General features: G+C 46.4%; 1 protein-coding gene across 1 annotated transcript; it reads left to right on the top strand.

Annotated features, from left to right (window-relative positions):
* Positions 1 to 9,211: 9,211 nt before the first annotated feature.
* On the top strand, positions 9,212 to 11,076 carry fam43b (family with sequence similarity 43 member B). The gene is made up of 2 exons (XM_060852284.1): positions 9,212 to 9,281; positions 10,124 to 11,076. Exon 2 carries the CDS (start codon positions 10,129 to 10,131, stop codon positions 11,074 to 11,076), a length of 948 nt encoding a protein of 315 aa, XP_060708267.1. The 5' UTR covers positions 9,212 to 9,281; positions 10,124 to 10,128.
* Positions 11,077 to 11,339: the final 263 nt, after the last annotated feature.

Raw genomic sequence — 11,339 nt, 5'->3', positions numbered from 1 at the left:
ATGCTTTCTGTGGTGCATCTGTAAAAGTTGGTGAGGATTTATGAGGGCTTTAATGTTTGAATTAATAGTATTATATGCTAAAAGTATATAACTATTAATCTGTACCTAGAGTCTAAGCACTTGTAATGAATGGCAATTCTTGTTCAATACAGGGATTTGGTCTGAGCTTTCTATCAATCTGGGTCTGAAAATCACATAATTTGGGGAACTTTACATACTTTATAAAACCTTTCACTTGCATGATGACTCCAAGAACAGCAGAGTTTGATTTTCAGTGTGTTACCACTGTGAGATATAACAATGTGTACAGTTAATTCATACTATTTTGGGGTTGGATTTAAAATAGAAACAGATGGTTACGGATTAGTTCTGTGAAGGTCTGTTTAAAAGATCAGAAATTGAATTTGGAACAATAACATAATACACCAGATCCCAGAAAACAGAGATGCAGTAGCATGCCTGGAAGAACCAATATAGTGTTAACAGCTAAGTCGTTTATACTGTTGGGTTTGTGATATGTATAGTGAACATATTAAGGCAAGATTTGGAGATGCCAGTGTTGGACTGGGGTGTACAAAGTTAAAAATCACACCACACCAGGTTATAGTTCAACAGGTTTATTTGGAAGCTCTAGCATTCGGAGCACTGTTGCCACACTCACACACGCATCCTCCCACAGACTTATATCCCTTTACACTCACACTCACACCCACACACATACACACACTCTCTCACAGACACCCATAACCCCAACCATCCCCCCCTACACACAAACCTACATGCACATACGCACGTATAAGTTTGTGGGGTCAATTTGTACTTGCAGAATTACATTTTACTTTGCTTAAAACCTGCATGAATCCATGTAGGATTCTGTAAATCCGCTTCTTTAGATTAGAATCAGTCTGCCCATTGGGGCACAGACAGCCTCAAACAGGGAAGCTCACACCTTCAATGCATTATCTGGTCCAACATGACACCAATTGTTAAAGTTCACTTGAGAATGTAACTTTTAAAAAAGGTTTTGTGATTTACATATGAAAGAACTGAAACTAACATGTTCATTCTAAAAGATGAGCGACTTAACAAACAATCCCGGGCTTTTTCAATAGATAATTTCAGCTACAGTGCACTGTAAACTTTTGCTATAAATTCTGTGTCTTACAATCTTATACTCCACAACTACCTGATGAAGGAGCGTTGCTCCGAAAGCTAGTGCTTTCAATTAAACCTGTTGGACTATAACCAGGTGATGTGTGATTTTTAATATTAAGGCAAATAATTTGGTTTTGCTTTCAGTACAGAAAGTTCCCGATTTTAGTTTAGAAAATGTCAGAGTTCAATCAGGAGAGAGCAGTTTTCTTCTTGCAGGAGAATACATTCTTTTCCAGTTCAGTTCAAGGCAATTGGACACCTCAGTAGAAATGATTTCTGATCTGTGGAGCTTCTAAGCCAAGTGAATTGGGGTAGAAATCTTGAAGTTGTTAGAATTGAGAAAGTTTAGGCCATCAGGATTGTGAGATTTTAGTGCCTGCGGCATTAGAAAGGAATCATAAAAATAAAAAAAAAAAGCCTCAACAATCCAGGGGAAAGAAACTAGAAATTATCTGTTGAGTAAAGTCAAGTTCTCTGGGATTGAGTCTCTGTATAGATTGTGTTTGGGAAATGGGTTAAAACTTTGTGCAGATGTTTATGTTAAGATCTTTCCATCTTCATATATATATATATAAATGTATAGCTCTCCCTTCTACTGTGTAATTAACAGATGTTTTGTTGCAGTCTCGTGTGAATATATTTCGATGACTGACAACCATGTTAACCATTTGTAAAAATTAAATATACAATCTATAAAGTCATGTTTCACTCAGAGCTGAATTGTCCAATGTTACATCACTTCAGATCATAACACTGTCTATCATATACTGTTCCCACTGTTTAACATGCAAGTAGCCGGTTCCCTCATCACCTGCCACAGAGCTAACCTAGCAGCTGTGTCCTTCAGGACTTGACCAGTTCAGTCAGCAGAAGTGTTTTTTGTATGAATATTGTTAGCAGCTGCTGGGAACTTGGATCAGAAGAGGACTGAACACAAAAATAGTGCAAATTAATAACATTTTATTAATTATGAAACAATATACTGAAGCAGGGCAGAGAAGGTAATGGTACTTCATCTCTTCATCCATCAAGTCTCAGTTATATGTGACCTGACATCATTAATGTTAATATTGAATACTGCTATTAATCCCAATCATATATTAAACATTTTCAGTTTCATCCTATTCCCATTTCCACCAATCCTCGACACAACTTCCAGAAGGTCCTTTACTCTCTTGGAGGATGTGTAGGATGTATGTGCTGCCTTATTCTCACCTGGGAAAGGCAATGTATTGGCATGGGAAGGTCACAGCTTGTCTCAACTGCTGGAAACTGTGCTCTGACAATGATGACGGTCTCTTTCTCCTTCTCTGTAATGCTCAGGTTTTCTTTACAGAAAGGAATTCCTGTATTTGATTTCAGTTGTTGCAGTTACATGTCATTGGTGGTTTCAGTGGAACAATTAGACAAGTTCACTTTTTTACTTCTTCAAAAAGCATTTGATTCTCCTTAAATGAGACAACAAAACACTCAACATTATTGCTGCTGTTGTCAAAGTGTATTGTGAAATCTAGGACCTCTACTTGCAATAAATCGTCAGCATCAATGGCAGCTTCATTCCCTTTTGCTCCTTCCTGAAAATTAAGGGCAAAAATTTCATCCTGTGATTGGCTACCTTCATTTGGTGCCTTGTGTTCCAATTACTTCTAAGCTTTGCATAATCCTCCTGTGGTCAAGAGGATAGGATTTCTTCCATGAAGGCTGATTCAGGATTAGCTACAGCTGGTAAATAAAAAAGATTCAAAGCTACACAAGTGTCTCTATTTAATAAAGAACAATGTTGATAAGGAAAGATATTAATCATACCAGGATTCTCTCTCTTTCATTATAGTAGAATGTAGCCCGCATCTACCCTCATGCTGTTATTGAGAAATATCTCAGCCAGAGTTTGAACTTAAGGTGGGTTGGTGAAATTCAGACTTCCACAATGCTGCATCTGAATGATGGTATACATCTAGTCCTGGATACAATTTAGTTTACTTGACATTAACCATGATATCTGTAAACCAGAAATTGTCATTTGGATCTACTACTCTTCAGGTTCCTCTACTTTTTGGACAGTTGCGAACTAGAGTGATCTATTATAAAATATTTTCTCACAGATGTAAGTCTTCAAATGCTGCTTCAGCAAACCACCTTTGACATGCCTCTCATGGCCTGCATGGCAATCAGGTTTAGTAGCTGGCCAGGTTTAGTGTGGAGACAATGGTGGTGACTACGCCCTCTGCCTTCCTGTTCTGCTTCCCTCTAGGTGCTCTGGTATCACACTTATTCTCATGCTTAGAAGGGGTTTGTGAAGGAAATTGTGAAGGAAATTGTAATCTTTGATGTTTATTCTCTGCCATTAAAGTAATTCAGGTTTAATGATGAACCCTGGGTACCTGATATATTTGTCTCAGCCTATAAGAGCCCCCTTCTGTATCCTGTCGTACAAAATGAAGGCTTTGATGATCTGTTAATCCATGTGTTTTTTTAATCACAGGGCTGTCTTCCACCCAACTCTGATCTTTATCTGACTCTAAGTGAATCTGAAGACATTCTGGTAGCAAATCAAGCAGCAATATTGGTCGATCAATGATATGGCTTGGAATTGCAGATGCTCTGGTTAAGCTATGGGATCCTCTGCTGTCCCATACAGTTCACATTGGCTGTTGTCAGGTGAGCTTCTCATCTACATGCTATTGGTGGCTTTCTCAAGTGTGTTCTTGTGGCTTTTCACTTTCCCATACTTTGACAGAGTCAGCTTGGATTCCTTGCAGTTTCCCTTTCTCAGGTCTGATTACTGTGAAGGCCTCAAAATCCTTCACCCACCAGTCCCTGCTGCTGCTGAATGCCTCTTCAGGACTTTATTGCTGGTGTTTAATGCTTGCCTCCATGTCTAAGTGTCATTAGCAGCTTCTGCAAGGACTGTACATGATACCAATGCAAACTAATAGTATTTATGAACAATTTGAATTTGAATTTGAATACATTAAAGACAAAAGAGTAACTAGGGAGAGAGTAGGGCCCTTTAATGACCAGCAAGGCCACCTATCTGCAGAAACGCTGGAGCTGGGTGAAATACTAAATGAGTTTCCACATCAGTATTCACTGTGGAGAAGCTAGAGAACTTGGGAAAATAAATAGCGATATCTTAACAAGTATCCATATTACAGAGGAGGTGGTGCTAGATGCCTTAAAATGCATAAAGGAGGATAAATCCCCAGGACCTGATTAGGTGTACCTTAGAACTTTGTGGGAAAGTAATGGCTGAGCCTCTTGCTGAGATATTTGTATCATAGATAGCCAGTGGTGAAGTGCAGGAAGCTTGGAGGTTGGCCAGCGTGGTGCCATTATTTAAGAAAGGTGGTAAGGAAAAGCCAGGGAACCATAGACCAGTGAGCTTGAAGTCAGTGATCGGGAAGTTATTGGAGGGGATTCTGAGGGATAGGATTTACATGTATTTGGAAAGACAAAGGATAGTCATTTGTCTCTGTGCATGGGTAATTATGCCTTACTAACTTGATTGAGCTTTTTGAAGAAGTGATGAAGAAGACTGATGAAAGCAGAGCAGTGGACATTGTCTAATGTACTTCAGTAAGGTGTTTGATAAGGTTCCGCATGGTAGACTGCTCAGCAAGGTTAGATCACATGGAGTATCTGGTGAACTGGCCATTTGGATACAAAATTGGCTCGAAGGTAGGAGACAGAGGGTAGTGATAGAAGGTTGCTTTTAGGACTGGAGGCCCCTGCGACCAACAGTGCTGCAGGGATCAGTTCTAGGTCCAGTACCTTTTGTCATTTATATAAATGATTTGGATTTCGATTAGGAGGTACATTTAGTAAGTTTACGGATGACACCAAAGTTGGTGGCATAGTAGGCAGCAAAGAAGGGTACCTCAGAGTACAGCAGGACCTTGAGCAGATGGGCCGATGGGCCAAGGAATGACAGATAGCATTTAATCCAGATAATTGGGAGGTGCTACATTCAGGCAAATCAACACAGGACTTATACACTGAATGGTAAGCTCTTGGAGATTGTTCCCAAACAAAGACACCTGGAGGTGCAGGTCCATGGTTCCTTGAAAGTGGAGTTGCAGGTAGACAGGATAGTGAAGAAAGCATTTGGGACACTTGCTTTAATTGCAGTGCTCCAAAACCTAGTGCTTCCAAATAAATCTTTTGGACTATTACCTGGTGTTGTGTGATTTTTAACTTTGTACACCTGAGTCCAACTCCGAATCTTGCCTTAATTAGTAAGTGCATTGAGTATAGGAGTTGGGAGGTCACGTTGTAGCTGTAGAGGACATTGGTTTGGCCACTTTTGGAACACTGCCTATAATTCTGGGCTCCCTGCTGTCGGAAACTTGAAAGGATTCAGAAAAGATTTACAGCGATATGCCAGAGTGGGGGGGTTTGACTTATTGGAAGAGGCTGAATAGGCTGGGGCTGTTTTCCCTGGAGCATTGGAGGCTGAGAGGTGATCTTATAGAGGTTTATAAGATCATGAGGGGCATGGATAGGGTGAATAGTCAAGATCTTTTCCCCAGGGTAGGGGAATCCAAAACTAGAAAGCATATGTTTAAGATGAGTGGGCAAATATTTAAAATAGATCTAAGACACAAGTTTTTCATGCTGAAGGTGGTGATGTGAGGATTGAGCTGCCTGAGGATGTGGCGGAGGCTCTTACTATTACAACACTTAAAAGGCGGCGGGATGGATATATGAATTGGAAAGGTTCAGAGGCATATGGGCCAAATGTTGGCGAATGGTTTGAGAATGTCTGGTCAGCATGGACAAGTTGGACCAAAGGGTTTGTTTCTGTGCTGTACATCTCTGTGACTTTAATTTAGGTAGAGAAGGTCGATGCTGAAAAGGTGTTGCTGGTCAAAGCACAGCAGGCCAGGCAGCATCTCAGCGTTTCGAGCATAAGCGTCGAATTCTCTATTCCTGAGATGCTGCCTGGCCTGCTGTGCTTTGACCAGCAACACATTTTCAGCTGTGATCTCCAGCATCTGCAGACCTCATTTTTTACTTAGAGAAGGTCGATGCCTGGATTTGCTTCCATCAAGTCTCAGCTTCATGTAGTAGCTTGTACATTACCTGACATCAGTGATAATACACTCTTACCCAATAGTATTTCATTCTTACATCACATTATCAAACTATTCTTCATGATAAACACTGAAGCCCCTCATCCAGAGTATATTCTGTGTCCTTGTCACTTGGAGGAATATTGATTCATCAGCTGAGATGGGGGATAGATCGTAATCAGATGGATGTTCACTTTCCTATGTGTGACCTGATGCAATGAGACTTCAAGGGATCAGGAGTCAATGTTGAGGACTTCCAGGGTAACTCCCTCCCAACTGTATGCCAACTCTGGTGGGACAGGACATACCTACAGATACAATCATCGAATCACTACAGTGTGGAAGCAGCCCATTTAGTCCATTGGGTCCACATCGACCCTCCAAACAGCATTGCACTCAGACCCATTCCCAAACCTGTAACCACACATTTCCCATTGTCAATCCACTTAACCTGCTGATCTTTGGACTGTGGGAGGAAACCAGAGTGTCTCTAAGAAATCAGTACAGACATGAGGAAAAGGTTCAAGCTCCACACAGTCACCCAAGGTTAAAGTCAAACCCGTGTCCCTGGTACTTTGAGGCAGAAGTGCTAACCACTGAGATATCGTGCCATACCAGAATGGTGATGGTGATGTCTGGGACATAGTCACACTCATCAAATCATACCTTGCAGATAATATCAGTCTGAGTAGCCTGTGAGACTGCTCTCCTAGTTTTGGCACAAACTCCCTGATGATAGTAAGCAGCACCTTTCAGGATCAATAAGTCTGCTCTTGTCATTTCCAACGCGTAGGTCAGCACCAGATGGTCTGTCTTATTTCCTCCCAGAAAACTGCAGACTACAAAAAAAATGTTGGTCCAGATTTTTAAGTTATTTGTTCAATAATATATCTGCTATGTTACCAATTCATGATTGGTATATTGTAAGTTTGTGTTCAAAGAACTCTAATTCATTAAGCTCTGATTTATACCGCAATGTCTTCAGACTTGCAACACATAAAAAATGCTTCTTGATTGATGTTAATGTATTCTGGCAAGGCAGGACTCTTGCCTCAGAAAGCAAACTAACTTTTCTGAGCCTCTGTTCAGTGAAAGGAAAATTTATTTACACCACCTCTCCAAGGAGAAAGGGTCGGATAACACAAACGTGGATTCACAATTCTATTAGAAGCTTTTAGTGAAAGCATGAAAATGAAAATCTATGACCTGTGAGTGGCTGGGGGGTGCTCTGATCAGGCTAAATGATCCTTTATGATAATCTCTATTACTTGAAATGAGTCGAGAGGGAATTATCAGGTAGAGTGATACATTTAGGAAGATGACACCATGTATATGATTCATTCAATTTCTGATTGACACCAATAGTGGCTACAATTACACTTTCAACATTAAAGTTACTTCTTAGCTTCTAAACTTATATAAAATTATAAAACAAAAAAGAATCATTTTCTCTCATCATTTTCAAAGATAGTTCCTAAGCATTTTGCAAATGAAATGAAAGGCACCAATACTACAAACTGATAACATCCCAATGTGCAATTCCCAAAGAACAATGAGACGGAGGAAAGGAGGATGTTAAAAGAGGACAGAGGCTGAATCCTTAGAAGAGAATTCCAGTGATGAACCGTGAAAATCAGAGATATACAAGAGGTAAGGGGAGCACAACTAACCTGGAAGTTTCCAGGGCTGGTGGAGATGACAGGGATGGGGGGGGGGGGGGGGGGAACATTTTTTTTCTCCTTTATACATTCACAGCATAAGGATATAGCTGGCTAGGTGGCATTTATTGTTAAGAGTCAACCGTTGCTGTGGGTCTGGAGTCACATGTAGGCCAGACCAGGTAAGGATGACAGTTTCCTTCCCAAGATGGCATTAGTGAACCAGATGAGATTTTCCTGACAACCAATTCATGGTCACTCGGATTCGAACCGGCTCTGTGGGGTGTTATCTGGATTACCAGGCCGGCTGTAATACCACTACCTACAGGTATGGAAGGGGGATGCTGTGGAATGACTTGGAAACAGGAGAGCAGGGTTTGAAATGGAGGTTCCAAAGACAAGCAGTAGAGCTGAGTGATGAGCAGAGGGCAATGAGAAGGACCTGTTGCTATGGAGACTGAGATTTCCCAATGTGGGAGGGAACCTGGCCTACCGCAATTGCAGCCGGTGATTGTGAGGGGGATACAGACCTCAGGGAGGGGTTGAGCTCTGGATACCCAAGGGTACGGACAGACACACACACACAAACCGGAGCGGGAGTGGGCTGGAGCGGACAGCTCCGGATTTAAATCGATCGGCAGCAGTTGGCGGATCCCGGAGACTAGGAACTTCGTGAAAACCCTGGGAAACCAGTGCATTGGACAAGCGCCTACATCTGATAGCCATCAACCCGGAGCCGCTGCAACGGGAATCAAGCAGATCCCACTGGGATCCCTGAAACACAGAGACTGGATCATTCCCCCTAAATATCCAGCGGCAAGTGAAGCAGGACACTGTCAGATTCCCAGATTCCTCCCTGTTTATTCTCGCGGAACCTGTCCATGGAATTCCATCCAAACTCGGAGCGGTTCCCTGGGAATGGAGACCGCGCTCTGGGAAAGGCTTCCTGCTCTCAGGAAGTTTGCAATCCGGGCAAACTTTAAGCAGCAGATCTCCGGTTACAGCGGGACCATTCGGCCCGTCCGACTCATCCTAGGTTGAGAGGAAGGGCAGGGAAACCGAGAGAGGGCTCCCCCTGGGGCGGGCGGGGGTTATATTCCCGGGAAGGTGCGGGGTTGGGGCGAGGATGTGAGGATGCTCCAGGAGCTGCTGGAAGAACCGAGCTCCTCCCCTCCCCTCCCTCCCTCTCCCCTCCCTGTCCTCTCCCCTCCCCTCCCTCCCTCTCCCCTCCCTGTCCCTCTCTCCCCTCCCTGTCCCCTCCCCTCCCCTCCCTCCCCTCCCTCTCCCCTCACCGTCCCCGTGAGCAGGCGGTCCCTGAGCGGCGGAGGGAGGCGGGGACTCAGTGCAGCAACAGCAGCAGCAGCGGCGGCGGCGGCGGTACTCTCTGTGTCTCTGTGTGAGTGTCTGTGTGTGGGTCTGTGTGTGTGAGTGTCTGTATGTGAGGGTCTCGGTGTGGGTGTGTGTGTGTGTGTGTGTGACGGTCTGGGTGTGTGCGGGTCTGGGTGTGTGTGAGGGTGAGGGTGTGTGTGACGGTCTCGGTGTGGGTGAGGGTCTCTATGTTTGTGAGAGAGTGTGTGTCTCTCTGTGTGTGAGGGTGTGTTTGGGTGAGGGTCTCTGTGTGTGTGAGAGAGTGTGTGTCTGTGTGTGTCTCGGTGTGGGTGGGGGTCTCTGTGTGTGAGAGAGTGTGTGTCTGTGTGTGTGAGGGTCTCTCTGTGTGTGAGAGAGTGTGTGTGTGTGTCTCGGTGTGGGTGGGGGTCTCTGTGTGTGTGAGAGAGTGTGTCTGTGTGTGTGTCTCGGTGTGGGTGGGGGTCTGTGTGTGTGTGAGGGTCTCTGTGTGTGTGAGAGAGTGTGTCTGTGTGTGTGTATGTGTGTGAGGGTCTCGGTGTGGGTGGGGGTCTCTGTGTGGGTGAGGGTCTCTGTGTGTGTGTGTGTCTCGGTGTGGGTGGGGGTCTCTGTGTGTGTGAGAGAGTGTGTGTGTGCGTGTCTCGGTGTGGGTGGGGGTCTCTGTGTGTGTGAGAGAGTGTGTGTGTGTGTCTCGGTGTGGGTGGGGGTCTCTGTGTGTGTGTGTATGTGGGTGAGGGTCTCTGTGTGTGTGAGGGTCTCTGTGTGTGAGAGAGTGTGTGTGTGAGGGTCTCGGTGTGGGTGGGGGTCTCTGTGTGTGAGTGTGTCGGTGTGTGTTCGGGTGTGTGCTCCCTCCCTCCCTCTCCCTGACTCTCTCTGTGTCTCTGTCACACACAGACACCATGCTGCCCTGGAGGAAGAGCAAGCTGCTCCTGTTGGATGAGGAAAACCGGGCGAAGGCGAAGAGTTTACCGGGCAGCGGTCTGAGCTACAGCTCGCTGCTGTCCTCCTTGGTGCGGGCATGCCCTGGCATTTGGCCCCAGTGCCCGCTGCCCAGGCTCGGGAACATGTTCAGGAGCAGGCGGCAGAAGCTGCAGCTGACCCGGGACGCCCCGAGCTACACGGTCTGGTACCTGGGTAACGCGGTGACCTTTACCGCCCGGGGGGAAGGCTGCACCGAGCAGGCAGTGGCCAGGATCTGGGCACGGTGTGAGCAGGGCACTGCGGGCACCAAAATGAAGCTCACCATTGGCCCTCACGGCATCCGGATGAGGCAGGCGGAATACAAATGCAAACAGAGCGGCCACTTGTACCTTCTGCACCGGATCACGTCCTGCGCTGCGGACGGGCAGCGGAGGCGGGTGTTAGCCTGGGTTTACCGGCACCAGGTGAAGCACAAGGCGGTGGTGCTGCGATGCCACGCCGTGCTGCTGTGTAAAGCCGCCCGGGCCCAGGAGCTCGCCGCCCAGCTCCAGCAGCTCTCCCGCTCTGCCTTCGCCGACTTCAAGCGGCTCAAGCGGCAGGACGATGCCCGGCACCGGCAGCAGCAGCGGCTCGGCCAGGGCATGGTGCCCCTGGTGCCCATCAGGAAGCTCCTCAACAGTCAGTGCCCATACCGACCTCCCCTGGAGCGGGCCCGCAGCGGCCTCAGGTTAATGCCCATCGCTGAGGATGTGGCCGGGGAAGAGCAGGAGGAGCGCGGGCTGGAGCCTGCCACTGACTCTGGGATCACCAACGTGTGCCACCAACTCAGCTCCTGGCACATCGACCCCTCCCTGCACCAGCCTCCCCGCCTGTACCCTCTCCCCTTGGGCCAGGCACTAGGCACAGCCCGGGAGCGGGTGGACTGAGAGGGTGGGGAGATGGAGGGGGGTCTATCAGACTCCTGCCCTCCCGGGGGGTAGGGGGAAACGGCCCTGGGCACTCTGGGACCCACCTCCTGTAACAACCCGCCTGTGGGATAGCAGAGCAAGGGCCGAACCCCCTCAGCCACAGCAGCGGAGTTGGGGGGGAGGGAGGTGGTACCTGTTGAGAGCCGGGTAAAGGGAAGGGGCAGATTGCAATAAGCCGGGGGTGGGGGAAGGGGGAACCGGCCACCCACCCTCCTGGTAAG

Source organism: Hemiscyllium ocellatum, chromosome 37, assembly GCF_020745735.1.
Source record: "Hemiscyllium ocellatum isolate sHemOce1 chromosome 37, sHemOce1.pat.X.cur, whole genome shotgun sequence".
In the NCBI taxonomy this organism is placed as follows: Eukaryota; Metazoa; Chordata; class Chondrichthyes; order Orectolobiformes; family Hemiscylliidae; genus Hemiscyllium; species Hemiscyllium ocellatum.
The sequence above is the reverse complement of the archived record's forward strand: the minus strand, read 5'-3'. Positions and strand labels throughout refer to the sequence as shown.

Excerpts from the sequence above, each read along its gene's own strand:
- fam43b (XM_060852284.1), top strand. The coding sequence starts at position 10,129 with ATGCTGCCCTGGAGGAAGAGCAAGCTGCTCCTGTTGGATGAGGAAAAC.